At 44.6% G+C, this 18,106-nt stretch overlaps 2 protein-coding genes across 2 annotated transcripts; one reads left to right on the top strand and one right to left on the bottom strand.

Annotated features, from left to right (window-relative positions):
- Nucleotides 1-14,238: 14,238 nt before the first annotated feature.
- LOC114798005 (colipase-like) lies at nt 14,239-15,190 on the bottom strand. The gene is made up of 3 exons (XM_028993357.1): nt 14,979-15,190; nt 14,772-14,894; nt 14,239-14,379 (listed from the first exon to the last, which is right to left on the bottom strand). The coding sequence occupies exons 1-3, from the start codon at nt 15,132-15,134 to the stop codon at nt 14,239-14,241; spliced, it is 420 nt and encodes a 139-aa protein (XP_028849190.1). The 5' UTR covers nt 15,135-15,190.
- Nucleotides 15,191-15,624: 434 nt separating this feature from the next.
- Nucleotides 15,625-17,965, top strand: lhfpl5b (LHFPL tetraspan subfamily member 5b). The gene is made up of 3 exons (XM_028994509.1): nt 15,625-16,137; nt 17,544-17,786; nt 17,876-17,965. The coding sequence occupies exons 1-3, from the start codon at nt 15,726-15,728 to the stop codon at nt 17,884-17,886; spliced, it is 666 nt and encodes a 221-aa protein (XP_028850342.1). The 5' UTR covers nt 15,625-15,725; the 3' UTR covers nt 17,887-17,965.
- Nucleotides 17,966-18,106: the final 141 nt, after the last annotated feature.

An 18,106-nucleotide genomic window follows, 5' to 3' on the forward strand; every position in this document is an offset into this window, starting at 1 on the left:
TTCAATTAACATGTCATTATTATAATTGGAGAAAGTTCTTTCATTTTTAACCACCGACCTTCTGGGTTTTTTAATTCCAGAAAATGAATCACATTGAACCTATAAAAACAGATCGATGCATAACTACTGGAATGAAAACTGATCATCAACTGGCTAGGTCTGCAGCACTTTGTATTGGGTTCCCCAGTATGAGCGATAAAGATTTTTTTGTGGCGGGGTAGCTGATCTACTTTATTGCCCTGTCTTAGTCAATTCAAACTAAATCTCCAAAAGGAGCTTCGCTCAAATGAAACGCTGAAGTGGAAAAGCGCTGCCTCCTCACCCTCCTCTCAGGCTTCAGATGAAGTATCACTTACAGGGAAGGGAGGAAAATGTCGGAGATTGCGAAAGACACCAAAGCGAATAGGTTCCCGGGAAATTGCCGGCACCTTCAAACGCTCGAGAGAAACTCCCACAGTGCGCCACGAAACATCAGACTCGTTAAAACACGGGCACCTCAAAACCCGACCGAAGCAAGGAGTTCATACACTCATTCAGCATTAGCAGACGCTTTGAAGCCATGGAATGCAAAAACTGGAAAGCAAAACTGATTTAGAGCAAATAAAAAAAAGAAAAGAAAATGTAGAACAGGAAGTGCAGATTACATTCTGAAATAAGGCTTGCAAAACTTTATTGCTAAAGTAGAATATGGAGCTTTTTGGCTTCGTTAGAAGAGTATAACCAGCTAGCAATCACTATTGCCATAAATGTGTTCGTTAGATGTGCTATAATTTACAATGTTACACTGGAGAACCTGATATATGGCATGCATGTCTGTCATGATCCTGTCCAGCAGGGGCTACTCCGGGTCCGGAGTTCGGACCGGAGTTTCATCTTAGTCTTGTGCAATGTTCCCTGATCGTGTTCACCTGTGTATATTTACACTGGGTTACAAAAAAAAAAATTTGTGAGTTGTCTAATATATTTCTGCTAATTTAACATATTCTGGCCCACAGAACACGAATATGGCATCAGTTTTTGTAGATCAGGTCAGGTTTTTCAGCTAAGTTGATTTTATAATAGTGCGATTTTCTGTCTCGAAAATTTTTAATTTACCACAAAATGAACATTATATATGCAAATTGTATGTTCAATCATCACTGTTCAAAACTTGGGGTTTAATTTCCTTTTCCTTGAAGTTCTGAAATGTCCAGCGGTAGGGATGTCTCTAGTCAGATTCCAACAGTAGTCCGCCATCATTAATGCATCCCACCGACCTTGGTACCTGTTTTCCATCTCCTTCATCTCCTGATGGAAACGCTCGCCCTGTTCATCACTCATAGATCCAAGATTTTCTGGAAACCGATCCATATGTGAGTAAAAGTAATGCATTTTGATGCTCATGTTGCATCTGAGGTTCCTGAAAGCAGTCAAGATATTTGTGTCAAGTTCCGCGTAGTTAGGGGCCTTATTGTTGCCCAGAAAGTTTTTCACAACCATAACAAAAGCCTTCCACGCTTCCAGCTCCACTTCGTTCATTGACTTTTCGAACTGAGGATCTGTGATGAGCTGACGGATTTGAGGACCGTCAAAGATGCCAGCCTTTAACTTCTCAATGGTCAATCCTGGAAAAGCCTGGCACAAGTAAATGAAGCAGCCACCAGCTTTGTCCAATGCTTTGGTGAACTGCTTAATCAAACCAAGTTTGATGTGCAGTGGTGGGACGAGTATCTTATCTGTGTCCATCAGAGGGTTGTTGATGACGTTCTCTGCTCTGCAAGGCACCAATTCCTTCCGTTCAGGCCAGTCCTTCTGTATGTAATGATGAGTTCTGTCCCTACTGTCCCACATGCAAAGGAAGCAGGAGTACTTGGTAAACCCCGACTGCTGTCCCAACAAAAAGTCAACACAAATATACCAGTGATGCTGATCATAGCAAATTTTCTCCAAAACGTACTTCACAGCTTCATACTTCTCCTTCAGTGTAGTCGAGTGTGCGAGGGGTACAGAGGCATAGAGGTTGCCATTGTGCAGCAAAACACCTTTCAGTGATCGCTTGCTACTGTCAATGAACAGTCCCAATCTGTGGGTTTGTATTGTGGCACTCCAAGCTTGTGTAGAAGTTGTGCAATATCTGAACAGTACACCAAATCCTTCTCTTGAGAGAAATAACATAGGTAGTCTTGATGTCTGTTGCGGTAGAATGTGATGCAAATGCTGTCTGAGAGTACGTTTTTGTCCTTTAATCTGGATGCTAATAGTTCGGCAGATGATTTTGACAAGCTGAGATCACGAGGGGTAGGGTGGTAGTAGCCTAGTGGGTAACACACTCGCCTATGAACCAGAAGACCCGGGTTCGAATCCCACTTACTACCATTGTGTCCCTGAGCAAGACTCTTAACCCTAAATTGCTCCAGGGAGGCTGTCCCTGTAACTACTGATTGTAAGTCGCTCTGGATAAGGGCGTCTGATAAATGCTGTAAATGTAAATGTAAATCACGAACTAGATCATTAAGCTCCATTTGAGAGAAAAGCTTTGGCGCACCGCTTTCATCAACTACATATTCTTCTTCATTTTCTTCAACACTGGAAGAGTCTTGGTCGCTAATTACAAGAAGTTCTCCAAAGACAGGTATTGGGATTTCATCGCAATGAGCTACAGGACGACGTGCTGATTCAAGATCAGGATATGTCAGGTTGTTCCGTTTTTTTCTGTTTATCCCAGTCACATCAATATCGCAAAAGTAGAAATCAGTGTCATGGTTTCTCGGCTCCCTCCAGACCATGGGTATTCCAAACTTCAGACAACTCTTATGACCCTTGGTCCACTGACGCAGATGCTCAGTGCAGTTTTTGCATACCATGTGTGGTGCCCAAGCTTTGTCTTGGTCACCTAGTGCCATACTGAAATAAGCAAGGTAAGCACGCTTTACGAAACTTGTGATTGGTTTCCTGTTATGAATAAGAGTGTATTCGCCGCAAATGTAACAGAAGGCATCAGGCTTATTTCTGCAAGATCTTCTTAATGATGCCATCTCATTAACTTTGAAACCCTAAATAACAATATTTGTAATATGCAGCAACAAAAGTTTAAGTATAGGCCTATAAATGAGAAACACACACGCACACACACAATGTAGCTTACGTAATGCTTTGCATGGCATCAGTTTATCCAATTACCTCGTAGCGCAAAACCAATGTGATTTTTGGATTTAGCGCATTAAAATGATCCTAGATCAGCTATAAAAAGTTAGACATTTTTTTACTGTTGACCAGTGTTATATGAGTGTATAAAGCTGCCCTGTTGTGTCTGTTCATTGTCGGGTCATTGTCTGGTGATGTTTCCTTGTCTTGGCAGTTATGTATTAAACCCCTGTCTCGTGACGTCGTGTGTACGCGTCCTCCTTCCTTGCCATGTCCAGCCATCGTGATAATGTCATTTACGCATAGTGAAAACAAGAGCAAGTTACTAAATACTTGCTTGGTAGACAACAAGAAAAAAGTGACCTAGACATACTTTGCACGCAGGTTTTCACACTGTATGGCCGGTTTTGTCTAGATTCATGCTTTTGCTCTCTCTTTATTCTTAATTAAAATGATTAATTGATTGATTCGTTGAATAACACCAGAGTGTTATTCAACACCCTCACCAAAGCTGTTCTGTGGTTTTCAGGCTATAACATGGTCCAGCGATGTCTCTGGGGGGATTTAGGAAGTTTTTCGGGTGGCATTGTACTCACTCACTCAGACATAAGGCTTTTGTGTGGACACCGTAATATCACAGTTCCATGACATTACCATTCTCAGCAAGGAAACCAATTTAATGCAATATTGAGAAAGATGTAATTCCCTCCAGTTATTATTAATCGTGTTTTACCGCTGGAATTAGAGAGCTGAAGTACACTATTCACAGCAGAGGCGCGTTCTTCTCTGAAAGAACGTAGACCGCATGCAGATGGTTGTTGTGTTAACAACATCTTCATCCCTCCACAGAGCCGCACAATCATGGAGATTTCCACTCATATGAACATACCGCCTTTCTATTTCTATCGCAGCAGTTCCAGGTCCATTATTAGTTGAACTTAAGCACCAACACCTACTTCAACATGATTATGTGCTGATTAGATGGTATCATCAACCAAACCTCACCTAATAAGGAAAGGTCTGAGAAGTACAGTGTTCATACTGTTTTCACTGTTAAAGCCAATTTTAGTAAAAGCATTATTATTATTATTATTATATTATTTAGATTTTAATAGCCATATATGTTGAGCAAATGTTTATACTTTTACATTAATATATTTCTTTATTTTTACAAATTTGTTGTAATTCTTATTCAACATAAATTTGTCCAGTTTTGCATATCAACTGATAAAAGATCTGTTGGTGTCACAAAGCTGTGCGTTCAAGTGTAGTTTCTTGGTAAGGATTTTCTGTGGAAGTAGACATTTCCTGAAACTTAAATGCAATTCTAATCTTCCTGGTTTTCCATAACCAGCTTTCCATTTTCTTTTTACAAAAATACACATCACACCAATTATTAAGCTCGGTGAGGTCATTCTCATTGCATTATTATTAACACCAAGAATCTGTTTTCATTTGCTACAATCAGAAAATAGGCAAAATGACGGAAGAGGGAGAGACGTGTAACAGCTCCACCGGCATAATCTTAATCTGCAGCCACTAATCAGACTACTCTGTGATTCTTGACCCGTGCTTGACCCGTGCTTAAGTCGCCACAGTCTTTAAACTTTAGAGAATATTTAGATGAACTTGTAACCTTCTTATTGTCTAACTTTTGTATAGAAACTACAACAGAGTGAATAAAAAGATTGTATTCATAGTTGGGGGTCCTAGTGAACCAGAACTGTTCACTTCATCGATGGTAACATGGAAACACGTTGTAAGTGCTTCCGGCCAAATGCCTTGAATGTATATGTAAATGTAAACTCTGGATATTCATCTGCTGAGATTTAATTAAATAGGATTGAGGTGAGGCATTAAAGCAAAATAAATGCACTTCACAAATTTTTCATGAAAAAATGTGATTTGGGAAGAAGTCTTTACACTTTTAATATGTCAGGTTTAACTCCAATTAATTCTGCTTAAGAACCAGTGTTCTGGTTCTAAAGTGCCGGAATAGTCAGGAACACCCAAATAAATGCAAAAGAACAAACAGCATATGGGTTAAAGCTTATGGGTCATGACAAACCTAATAATGTGCACCCGTGGGTCATAAGGACTGTAAAACAGGGAAGTGGTGCCACCTGGTGGGTCATGGACACTGTGGCGCAACACTAGTACACTGACTGTTAACAAAAAACAGTCCCTTTTTGAGGTGCAGAAGGAAGACATTACTATTTCAGTTCTGTATAAATTGTGATATTACACATTAGAACTTATAGTAGCAAACTGACAGTATTTATGTCTTAAACAGATAGAAACAAGAAGTGGCTGCTTTCTAGTTATATGTATGTTGGAGAGGAGGAACTAACAACCACGCAGCCCTTTTTGTTGGTGTGTATTTATTTTTGACACCCAGAAGATGAAAAAATCAAATGAAAAGTTTAAATCTGAGCAGCACTTGAAACTTCCACCACACGTCCAGCTCTGCAACGCTGCATGAGAAGAACAGCCTGGTTCTTCACAAACGACTACTTTCACAAATCACCCCAGCACCATCGGTGCTCAAGTGGCGAATTCCCTCAAAATCCCAACATGACAACTGCTGTCCCCAGCTGAGAATGCCAGCGTGTCACCTCATGCCACCGTAAACCCCTCAACAGGGACCGAAACGACAGAGTGTCAGCCTTGCGAGACCGCTGACCTTTACCAATCCCGCGCTCTGTCAAAGCGGCTGCACGACTCTTATTGTTGACTTAAATGAAAGAGTGTTTCCTCCACTGGCTTTTGTTGGCCCGCTTCACACATCACACACCTCTCAGCTGGAGCCAGCCCTCCGTCAGGTGCCCCGGCATGTGTGCCTTTCACTGAGCCTGACATGGAGTTGGCAGGCCCTCTCGTTTGTACGAGTCAATTCATCAGTCCACCAGTCCCGCCATTGGAAGGCACAGACACAGCCAGGACTTCTCCATCAAAGAGCCAGTCAAGCTCCTCGGCTCAGCATCACATCCAGGAGGCTTTACGAAAGATCTCTCGGCAACACCAGGAGTACCAAGCACTGTTGTTACCATCAACACAGTTTTGACACAATATCTTCGTCAATGCTGGTCATGTGACAATAACTATAATGAAAAATATCATGTAGTATTGTTGACTGCTTTGCAAAATAAAAAAAAAATTCCTTTTACATTTACATTTACATTTAGAGCATTTATCAGACACCCTTATCCAGAGCGCCTTACAATCAGTAGTTACAGGGACAGTCCCCCCCTGGAGACACTCAGGGTTAATTGTCTTGCTCAGGGACACAATGGTGGTAAGTGGGGCTTACACCTGTGTGTTCTGGTTCATAGGCGAGTGTGTTACCCACTAGGCCACTACCCTCCGGTACCGGTACCACTGGACTAAGACTAATAAAGACTAAAGTGGCATTTAATTAAAATATGGTGGCATTGTGATATTTAAGTACAGTTACTTTTGACATGTATTGCCATATATGTGGGAAACGGTCCAGACTTCACATGGGCAAGAGCCCAACCCTGTACCCAACAAGTGAACCTGATCTTTACTAATTGATCAATTAGTTTATGCAAAATGGTTTACTGTTAACAAAATTCATTCATAATTTACTAAAGTAAACAAAACGTAATCAGATGTGGTTAGTTAATACTACACATCTATTGTTAAAAATTACATTTCGAGGGTAATCTTCCAAACACTTTGTGTCGCATTGTTTGTAGACAGATCGATTTACGGGGCAGTGGTGGCCTAGCGGTTAAGGAAGCGGCCCCGTAATCAGAAGGTTGCCGGTTCGAATCCTGATCCACCAAGGTGCCACTGAGCAAACTACCACCTCTCATGGCTGCCCACTGCTCACCAAGGGTGATGGGTTAAATGCAGAGGACAAATTTCACTGTGTGCACCATGTGCTGTGCTGCTGTGTATCACAAGTGACAATCACTTCACTTTAAACTTTACTTTATTTTCAGGTCGTATTTTTCCATGTCAAACAGCACACCCCTGGAGCCAGGCCTGGTTCAGCTGAATAGGGTTTCTTGGGGTCCCCAAAGGGTCCTGAAATGGGGCCTGATTGCCATCAAGGATGCTTCAGCAGAGGTTGCTGCACAAGGAACCAGTACCAGTGTGCGAGGAACCGGTAATCATCTCCACACAGCAGAAAGACACGGACACTTCTGTCGACATTTTTTTGTCTCTCAGGAATATGAGGGGAAGTGTTAGAATACGTTGTCGGATTGATTTATTACCTCACCCTGGTCCCAGCTAGGAACCAAGAGTTTAGGTTACAAGTTGATTTATCTTGGTGCAAAAAGCTCCAGAATCGTTCAAAACCTATTGTGCAGAACCAGAACAGAACCATTTTGCTTCTGGTAAAAAAAAGGTGTATAAGAGAAAAAGAACTTTTAGAGGAGTTATCATCATTGTGGACTTCGTCAGCCCACTCTTAATGACATTTCAGACTCTATTGATTTAACATTTTTAAATCATTTATTTAAAACGCTGACATTGTACGGCATTTTTTAAAACATCTAAAACTACTGTGTCCTGATCCCAGACGTGGTGAATGTGATGTGCAGTGATGTCTGCGGTTTCTGCTGCAGCAGTCGTCGGTTCGCACTGCAGATCAGCGCATGGTCCGGCGCCAGCCTCCAGGGTAACGTCTTCGTTCTGCGAGCTGTGCTGCTGTACCCATCTTCAGTCGTTTCCAATTCAATCCAATTCAGGTTGTCCATCAACAATCCATGCACAGCGATCCCTAATAAAAAATGTGCAGAGAACGGGGGCTTTTGTACGTTTCCGCATGACACAACTTCAAGACTAGATGTAGAGTCGGACAGACAAGAAGCACTGCAAAGAGCAAAACCCGAAAGCACAGATTCGGCAGAGAAATGGGATCCAGCGGCCCCATTATGTCTGTTGCAGCGCCGGGCCGACCCCCTCCCCCTTCCCTGGTGACACTTGTAGGGATGATGACCTGGATAAGAGGGAAACCAGCAGCCCCCGCGTCCTGCAGCATCTCCTCGTCCTTCTCCCCTCCCACGCGCTCCTGGGCGCCGCTGTGGAAGGCACCTGCTTCCTCCTCCTCCGGGTCACCGCCTCAGGCCTGGCTCCCTGGTGGCTCGGAAACCCCTTAGAATATAAAATTCTCCGTTTAGCGATAATGTTCGGATTGATGGCCGTCCTGACTCCCTCCACCTAGTGGTTAAGGAAGCGGCCCCGTAATCAGAAGGTTGCCGGTTCGAATCCCGATCCGCCAAGGTGCCACTGAGGTGTCACTGAGCAAAGCACCGTCCCCACACACTGCTCCCCGGGCGCCTGTCATGGCTCCCCACTGCTCACCAAGGGTGATGGGTTAAATGCAGAGGACAAATTTCACTGTGTGCACCATGTGCGGTGCTGCTGTGTATCACAAGTGACAATCACATCACTTCACTTCAGATCATCTGGATGCGGGTCCAGAATTCCAGCGCACTCGTCACCATGGGAAGCTTCTGCACGTACACACCCTTCATCTCCGTCTTCGTCTCGATCGATAATCCCCCGTTCATGAGCGTGCGAGTCGCTGGCCAACTCGCCGCATTCAGCGCTTTAGCTGCAGCGGTGGTGACAACGAGACCTCCGTCATGTTTCCGAGTGTTAATTCATGCAGCAAAAACACCACGAGCCAATCGGATTTCTGTGGCTTCGCCTCCTCCACAACATGACGGGAAGCGTCACATGTTTAATGGCATCACGTTAATGGCAGCAACATTTCACCAGGACAGGGGCAAACTAAAGATGGCAAAAGTAGGTGGCAAATATCCTCCATGCTTTGTGGAAGCAGCAATATGTAAATGAGGATTTGCATTTGCTAACGAGGGCACCGCACAGGCTAGACTATTTAATGGCATGCAAATTCAAGGACTTTGAATACCAAGACACCGTGTCACAGAGAGAATTCAGGTGATTACTGTCCCATGTGCACTAACTGGACGAACTGACAATTGTGTGACATTAATAAGGTGAAAAATTCAAGTTATTGCCATTACATTCTGCATGTGCATCTGATGCCAGTCACTTTATGTTGGTCCTTTATGTTAAACCGTGTCCCTACACAGATGCAGAGTCCCACCGCCACATCTGCACGCATGGATCCATGGGAGATGTTTTTTCCTGTTCTCATTGTTGTTCTCCATGTCCCCGTTGAAAGAGATCCTTTGTCTCTGGAGATGTTCGGCACCGGGTTCCTATTCCTGCCTATCAGTTGTTTCTTGTCGTAGCTCGTGCGCGCGGACCGGCGCCGCTGTCAGTCGGAATGTAATTGAATTTTTTTTGCCGGCCCACAGAGATTCCTTAACAGCATCGGCTCGGTAAGGAAGCAGTTCCTGTTTTATTCTGCTTCATGGCCCTCGAGGGCCAAGTTCTGGTGGTTTAGATGGTTTAAAGCAGAGGACACGTATCACGTGTCAAAGTTCAAGTAACTTCCTGGATCACTAAATCAGAATTTTTAAATGGCAAAAGCGACCCCAGAACCTTCTGAACTTCCTCCGATCAGATGAAAAACTCTAACAACAAAGACATTAGCTTTGTGGCTATTTGGGTGTCAGTGACCTCCCGTAATGAATGGTGTAAACATGTTAGCTCGCTTTATGCCGACATCGTCCTCGAAATCGCTACGCCGCCTGGCCACCGTCGCGGCATGCGAATGCATAATGAAACGTTCACGGGTCGGTCACCGTGGCTTATTTCGCCCCGTTGAGAAGTCACACACACCTCCGCATTCTAAATCAGAGGACGAAAGTACAACGGCAAACAGACGCCAGAGAGTCCACCATTCAGAAATAACACGATTACATTCCGTAACTGCGCGAGTCTCTCGGCTGCTGTCGATCGGTCACGGCGACCAGTGAGGAAATCGTTCTCCCCCTGATTAATTAATTAGGGGTACACAGTGACGTGCCAATAACGAGTGGAGAAGCTGGACTGACAAGGCGGGTCCGGTAGGAGGACTAGCGGCCTGGGCGACCTCCATGTTTTCCACAGTGGAGGTGTCAGCTCGCATTTGTGTCCCCGAGGCGCCTCCCTAAGGCTTCTAGCCATCGCTCCAGAACGTGACAGCGCACCTGACACCCACCATATGGCGCTGCCACGTGCGACAGCCGTTTGTGTGTGATGTGTATGTACACACACATTTCCTCACTGATGTCCTGTGGTGACCAAATAAAAGATGTGCATCCCACAATTGCTGAGAAAATACAGAAATGAAACGATATAGTGTCAGATGTCAACCCAAAATGAACACAACATTTTATATGTCTGGATGTGAGGACGTGGGAGAATCTGAAATCTGAACAGAAGTGACTCATTCTACAGTTCCTAATACCCAGGATTATTAAATCCAGGATGAAAGGGATCGGTGCAATTATTTGCGGTCCGAGTTTGTACTCTAGTGCAGTACCACAATAATGTGGAAAAGTACAACTGTTACTGTGCCAATACATGCAGTTTAAACTAATATAGCGAATGCAATCTGTACTCAGAGTTAGACAAACTTATACCTTGTTTTACTGTTTACTTGCATGTAATGCATCTGCATTGAATGAAGATAGACCAAAAAAACAAAAAGAGACTATGAACCTGATGCTTGCACGAGTGCTCTTTAATGTAACATCTAGCATCAAAAATTAAACAGACAGAAAGAATAACTATCTACTTGCCAGTTACCCACAGAGCCCTTTTGCTATGTCATTATTAAGATTTAAAGAGGAGGAGCCTGTAGGTATGATTGACAGCTCTGGACAATTTAAACCTGTGGTAGGCAGTGCTGAAGATGTTAGCTCCTGACGCTCATGCTGTCTCTTTCTTTTCAACTGCAGGCTGACAGTTTCCACCTACTGCATACAGACTCCAGGCTTATCCCAGCAGCAGAGTTGATCCGGACAGGTCTATGCTGATGACTGACAAATTAGCGCTGACATTTTAAAAGGCTCGATAAAAGGGCATTTGATAAAAAAAAAAAAAAAAAAACCTGCCGCTGAATTTACACCAACACAAAGCTGCACAATGGTATTAAAATGTATGGCCCCTGTGTACAAAAGTGAGACACACAGTAAGCAGAAATAACATTGACTGGCTGCATCCAGTCAATCAGTTTGTTAACTTAGAGCAGCATTTATAACTCTGAAGCCTCTTGGGGTGAGTAAACAGTTCTTTGCAATATTTAGTGTTTTCATGATTTGCATATGTTGTCTTTAATTTGATAAGTAAGGTGTGTAGAGTTAACGTATCCCCGCGAAGTTAGATTAAACCAGATCTCTTCTCTTCCCCGAACACGTTCGAACATGTTAAAAATTAGTCATGTCGGCTTCATCACGGTTATGTTTAGTGATAGTGTTAAATTTAGTTTTTATATATTTTATTTACTTTAGTGTTAGGATTAGGGTAGGGTTAGGATTAGGGGTGGTATTAGGATTAAAAATAAAGTGAAGTGATTGTCACATGTGATACACAGCAGAACAGCACACAGTGAAATTTGTCCTCTGCATTTAACCCATCACCCTGAGTGAGCAGTGGGCAGCCATGGCAGGCGCCCGGGGAGCAGTGTGTGGGGACGGTGCTTTGCTCAGTGGCACCTTGACGGATCGGGATTCGAACCGGCAACCTTCTGATTACGAGGCCGCTTCCTTAACCACTAGGCCACCACTGGTTTAGAGGTAGGGTTAGGTTTAGGGGTAGTGTTAGGATTAGGGGTAGGATTAGGTTTCGATGTAGGGTTAGGTTTAGGGGTAGGGCTAGGGTTAGGTTTAGGTTTAGGCCAAAAAATGGTGGCTTTCAGAGGACGCTTTTTTCTCTTTTTTTACATTCATGGAACTGTACGGATTGGGTACTTATAAGGGCCACCAAAAGCTCATCAGAGTGCAAGAACTTCTGGCTGTTCCCCTGAGGTGGCTGGATACACACCACCAAATGTGGGCCGTGCTTTTAAAGAGATAAGATAGGATAAGATAAGATAAGATAAACCTTTATTAGTCCCACAAGTGGCAAATTGCACTTGTCACGGCAGAAAGTGGACAGAAGCAGAAGGTAATAGCAGCAAAAAAACAGAGATAATGGCAGCAAAAACAGAGGTAATAGCAGCAAAACAGTCAAGAACAAAGTATGAAGGGAGCATAGTGGGCTCGTCATGCATGTGCATGTTTAGGCACTTGAGGAGCAGATAATTGCAGCATTAGCCACTTTCTCAGTAAGATATGGTATTTTTGTAGTCTCTGCTCAAGATAAAGAGAGAAACTCATGTTCCTTTAGAATCTTGTTCTTCTTACTGTTTTTTTATTTCTCCCTCCTACCATCTGAGAGACAGTTCCATAGCATCAGAACCGTAACTGCCAGACACTGCAAGAGATTCTTTCCCCTACCCCCTTGGGCAGTGGTGGCCTAGCGGTTAAGGAAGGTTGTCAGAAGGTTGCCAGTTCGAATCCCGATCCGCCAAGGCACTGAGGTGCCACTGAGCAAAAAGCACTGTCCCCACACACTGCTCCCCGGGCGCCTGTCATGGCTTCCCACTGCTCACTGTGTATCACAAGTGACAATCACTTCACTTTCCAAGCAGTCAGAGCTCTCAATGCACCGCCATCACCCGAACACTGTTAAACTCAACAACAATAAAGTGAAAGTGAGGTGATACACAGCAGCACAGCACACGGTGCACACAATGAAATTTGTTCTCTGAATTTAACCATTACCCTGAGGGAGCAGTGGGCAGCCATGACAGGCGCCCAGGGAAATATCCAATTCATCCACTTACAAGCGTCCTACATGATCCCTACATGCACAGTATTTAAGATTTTGTTTTAGTTATTAGAGTTTAGTTTAGTGTGTAAACTAAATGTGGAATAAAGTAGCACATATCACAGGAAAGAAAAATGTTTTCTACTAAATTCTTTCCCCCAAGTAACTAGAAAGGCTTTTTGGGGTGGAGTGAATGCATTTGAGGCACTGGTGTAATGCGGTGCTCTACTGCCCCCTTCTGGCTGAAGGAAGAAGCTTCACTGGGGCAGATAGTGAGATAATGAATCTCGAACCGACAGGCGGCCTCGGCCCTCCAGTCCGGACAACAGCCCATAAAGTGTTGGGTTTTTGTGGCTGCGGGCTGAAGATCCTGGACTGATTCGGTCCGCCGCAGTGGCCGGACAGACTGAGGTGTGAAGAGACGGTGAGGCACGGAGCCCAGGGCCCGGACGCCTCAACGCGGATAAATCCTCCGCAGTTAATTGCATTTGCCGGCGATGTCACAAGGAATCTAAGGCCAATGCATCTTTTCTTTTCCAATCATAAAACCGCAACAGGGAAATGAAATAAAGCGCGGTAAATGTAATAAATGGCGAGGCGCCGGGAGCTGCCGGTGGGAATTTCATATTAGTTCCTGAGACAAGATTTACGGCCCTCAAAGCCTTTTTTTTTCTTCATATAGTGTGTGTGTTTACTAGTACTTCACTACAGAAATACTGAACTTATTTGTCTCTCCGTGAAAGAGAGAGTTGGCCAATTAGCTCCAATTAATGGAATTTTACAATCCTTGAATTGGATGGAAGGGTTGGAATTTTCTGGAACTACTGAAGACCACTAAAGAATGAAAATGTGTTGGACTGCATGTGTTTAAACAGTAAAAGCAGTTTCCAACTAAGCAAAGAAGTGACGTAGAAGTTCAGATTTCTTCTCCTGACAATGTTCTACCTCTTTTTGAAGGTGTGGACTGTCCATGGATGAAGGCCTTTCACCCAGCGACAGCTGCTAAATACTTTCTTAAACACTTACTTTCCCATCTTATTTTACGTTTAATAATTGTGTCTGAAAATGTGAGCATAAATCGCCATTACACCCATTATTCGCAGCATAATTATAATATTCGAATTATAATATTTTAAAGAATCATTTAGCACCTGTATTGTCCAGTGCAGTGTGTGTGTGTGTGTGTGATATTGTAGAAAGTTTTTTTTTATATTCTCACACACTTCTTAGTGAATATAATTTGGCCAAGAAGACAACATCCACAGTGATGCGTTGCAAGAATGCAACGATGCAAACTCATGCACTAAACACGCTTTTATTCGGCACGAGGCAGCCCGTTCAGGGCGTTTCTCAGGCGGCGCTGGATTTGGGGGCGTTGGGGTCCACGCAAACTCCGAAGTTGGTGTTGGTGATCGAGCCCCCAATGGACCAGTCCGTGTCACACTTGAGTCCGTCCTCGCACGGGCAGAAGTAGTAGGAGCCGTACAGACTCTGGGGTGGGGCAGAGGCACACGAGTATGAATGTAGGTTGCGCTTAAAGCCACATTTTTGGACAATATACTGACTGCATTTCCATGGAAAACGCCTTTACAGTCGTGAGCTTGGTGGTCTTCTGGTTTTTCTTTCTTTTTTTTTACTTTATTCATAGCATCAAAGTGAACTCTGAACACACAAAATAGTGACCTCTCTAGCTGTTAATGACCACAGCGTCTAGCATGAAATATCATCAAAGGAAGAAGGCAGCCAGCACAAGAACATTCTGAGACGACTATTATGTTCCCCCCTTTAATGTCTGACCCCAGGAGACCTTACATGGCGTCTCCGCGGCCCTATCCTGTCCCCCCCCCCCCCGTCCCTGTGCTGGGGTCAGGCAGCGCCCGTACCTTGGCGGAGCACTTGTGGGTCTCGGCGGACTTGGGGGCGCAGCGGGCCAGGCTGGTGGCCGAGCGCCGGTGGCAGCAGGAACTCTTGCACTGCGCGCTCAGGACACACAGGTTGCCGTTGTCCTGCAAACAAAGAAAAAACGAGACAAGCTGCTTATGGAAAAGCTGTCAAGAAGTTTTTTTTTTTATTCGTGAGCCAGCACCTACCAGATTGATGATGATGCCCTTCTCTGAAGGCGCGGCCGCAGTCATGGCCGCCAGGCAGGCGGCGACGCCGATCAGCGCCAGGGTCCTCATGATGCTGTCTGTCCACTCTGGTCGCGGCAGGACGGTGGACGTCGGGCTATATAGCTTCACTCCCATGATGCACCGGTTCCATCCTCCCAGCTACACCTGTGCAATCAGTGGTGGCTTCCCATCATCCTGGCCAGAAGAACAGCCGGCCTGTTCTCAGGGGCGCAGGCAGGCGCGTTCCGAGCACCGCCTTCATTACGTTTAACCAGAAACGATAATTCCATCAAATCATCTACTCATAACGTCTAATCGGTTCATGAGCAGATGAAGGCACATCTCCGGTTACTCTGCCTTCCTGCCACCTCACTCCCAGGGTCACTTTACAATTAATAATTAATCGTTTGACACTCTCTGCGTGACACAAGTGTTGCTTCCAACACCTTTAATAAAAGGTTAGAAACAACTTTTAGTCTTTTGTGTTGCTACAAAATGACTTCTATTATTATTACTTTATATTTTAAAGCTGTAATTATTGCACTTAATTCATTTAATCTATTTTTTATGTTGTGTGTGACAGTTAAAGACCATGGGAGATGACGTCACAGTTCCAGGAACTGAAAACCTGATCTGAAGTTCAGACACGGGAACGCCTTGTTTCTACAGGCTCATTCAGAAGGACGAGAACTTCCATCCCAGGAAAAATTAAATAATTTCGCCAAGATGCAGAAGATGCTGCCAGCCCAAGAGGCGGCCAAGATCTACCACACCAACTACGTGAGGAACAGCAGAGCCATCGGGGTTCTGTGGGCCATCTTCACTATCTGTTTCACCATCATCACCATGGTGGTCTTCATCCAGCCCTACTGGATCGGGGACAGCGTGAACACCCCTCAGGCCGGATACTTCGGGCTCTTCTACTACTGCATCGGCAACGCCCTGACCTCGGAGCTGGTCTGCAAGGGCAGCGTGCTGGACTTCGGCTCCATCCCCTCGCCGGCCTTCAGGACGGCGCTGTTCTTTGTCGGGTGCTCCATGCTGCTGATTGTGGCGTGCATCGTGTGCCTGGGCTTGTTCTGGTTCCTCAACGCAGGCAGCGTGTACAAGATCTGCGCCTGGATGCAGCTGGCTTCGGGTGAGGGGCTTCTTGGTTGGAACAGTTCTTCGCTTGTCACTAATAAGCACAGAGCATTTACATTTACGGCATTCAACAGGGTTACGTGTCTCGCTCAGGGACACAATGGCAGGAAGTGGGGTTTGAACCTGGGACTTTGTGGGCTTTCTTACTCACTAGGCTACTAGCACCCGAAATTGTAACTAATGGCCTGGAGGTTTAAACCTAAACAATGAAGAACTGCTCAACCGCAGGACGATCGCGTCAGGACCGACGTCTCACATTATCTGCTTTGGCTGAAGGATACGTAATAAAAGGAAACCCGGGATAAGGGTCCGGATTCCATAGTGAGGGGTTTCCTCCTTTTTTCCTTACACTCAATGCCCGTATCTTCAAATAGTCAACATGAACCACGTGACATTTATTAGGTATAAATTTTATATTTAAAAGGTCCCCTGACATGAAAACGTTTTTTTTTATTTATTCTATATAGGTCTTAGTGGTGAGCCAAAATTCAGCCGTGATGCTGAATTACAGCCACTTTGACCCAGTCCCACAACAAGATCTCCCCAGGGTTCCCGGAAATTACGTCATCGACACCGTTCACCAACCTCAACGTTTGGCACAGACAGGAAGGAGTGTCTGCAATTTTTCCAGGAAAATAAACAAATACATTTGTGCGAAGCAAAGCATTTTTTTACACCTATCGCCATTTCTAGCCATAGACAGACTGGGGGAACTTGTATTAATGTTCAATATTCTCCCATTTCCATGATCAGGTAGCTTTAAATGTTTTATATTTTAAAAATCTTTTTCTTTTTTGCTTTGATGGACTAACATTTTTGTAGAACACCCATTCCCTGTATCTAGAGGTGGTTGGTCCAGACCATTTAGAAGAACGTACAAGAGACAAAACATTTTTCATATATAAGTACAGCATGGGAAGTTCTGTTTGTGAAATTCATCTACAACTAATACAAAATGCAGCAGCACGACTGATCTTCAACCTTCCCAAGTTCTTCCACACCGCCCCACTGCTACGTTCTCTCCACCGGCTCCCAGTAGCTGCACGCATCATGTTCAAAATACTGATGCTGGCCTACAAAGCCAAACATGGAGTAGCACCATCCTACCTCACAGCCCTTATTACACCTCGCACTGCACCTCGTATTCTCCGAGCCTCCAGTACCTCTTGAGTACTTTCAAATGGCAGCTCAAGACCTTCCTCTTTAGAGAATATTCAGATGAACTTGTAACCTTCTGGATAAGGGCGTCTGCCAAACTGTAAATTTTAATGAAAAGTTTAAATATGTTATAAGGAGGTGAACCTGATCGTGTTGAAGGACTGTTTATAACCTGTTTGTACAAGTGCAATAGAACTACTGGTACAATGCTTTAAACCCCCAAACGTGTCTTGTGGGCTGCAGCAGCTCTGATGACGATGGGCTGCTTGATCTACCCTGACGGGTGGGACGCCCCGGAGGTGAAGCGCATGTGCGGCGAGCGGACGAGCAAATACACGCTGGGGAACTGCACGGTGCGCTGGGTCTACATCCTGGCCATCGTCAGCATCATGGACGCGCTCATCCTCTCCCTGCTGGCCTTCACCCTGGGCAACCGGCAGGACAAGCTGCTCCCGGACGACTTCGAGATCGAGGGTCAGGCGGCAGGTAAGACGAAGTGGCCACTTCGGCCTTCCGAGTGGGAAACATGGGGAGACTTGCTGGATTGAGTTTTTTTTTCCTTCTCCCCCCCTCAGAGAAAGCCTAAAGGCTTCAATCAACCGCAAGAGGAGCCGGACACTGAAGACATCTTTTAATTTATATGAATTAAATCAGGTGAAATATGACATTTGTTTTTTTTTTTTTTTTTTACAACTACTTTACTTTACTTTATTTAGCAGACGCTTTTATCCAAAGCGACTTACAATAGGAAGACACCAGCAATTCTCCTTCGATTTCTATAGAATATCGAGTTTACAAACTAAGAG

Source organism: Denticeps clupeoides, chromosome 10, assembly GCF_900700375.1.
Source record: "Denticeps clupeoides chromosome 10, fDenClu1.1, whole genome shotgun sequence".
NCBI lineage: Eukaryota > Metazoa > Chordata > Actinopteri > Clupeiformes > Denticipitidae > Denticeps > Denticeps clupeoides.

Excerpts from the sequence above, each read along its gene's own strand:
- LOC114798005 (XM_028993357.1), bottom strand. The coding sequence starts at position 15,134 with ATGGGAGTGAAGCTATATAGCCCGACGTCCACCGTCCTGCCGCGACCA. Across the intron at positions 14,895-14,978 it reads AGGGCATCATCATCAATCTG|GACAACGGCAACCTGTGTGT; the intron begins GTAGGTGCTGGC and ends CTTTGTTTGCAG. Across the intron at positions 14,380-14,771 it reads CCCACAAGTGCTCCGCCAAG|AGTCTGTACGGCTCCTACTA; the intron begins GTACGGGCGCTG and ends GCCCCACCCCAG.
- lhfpl5b (XM_028994509.1), top strand. The coding sequence starts at position 15,726 with ATGCAGAAGATGCTGCCAGCCCAAGAGGCGGCCAAGATCTACCACACC. Across the intron at positions 16,138-17,543 it reads CTGGATGCAGCTGGCTTCGG|CAGCTCTGATGACGATGGGC; the intron begins GTGAGGGGCTTC and ends TGTGGGCTGCAG.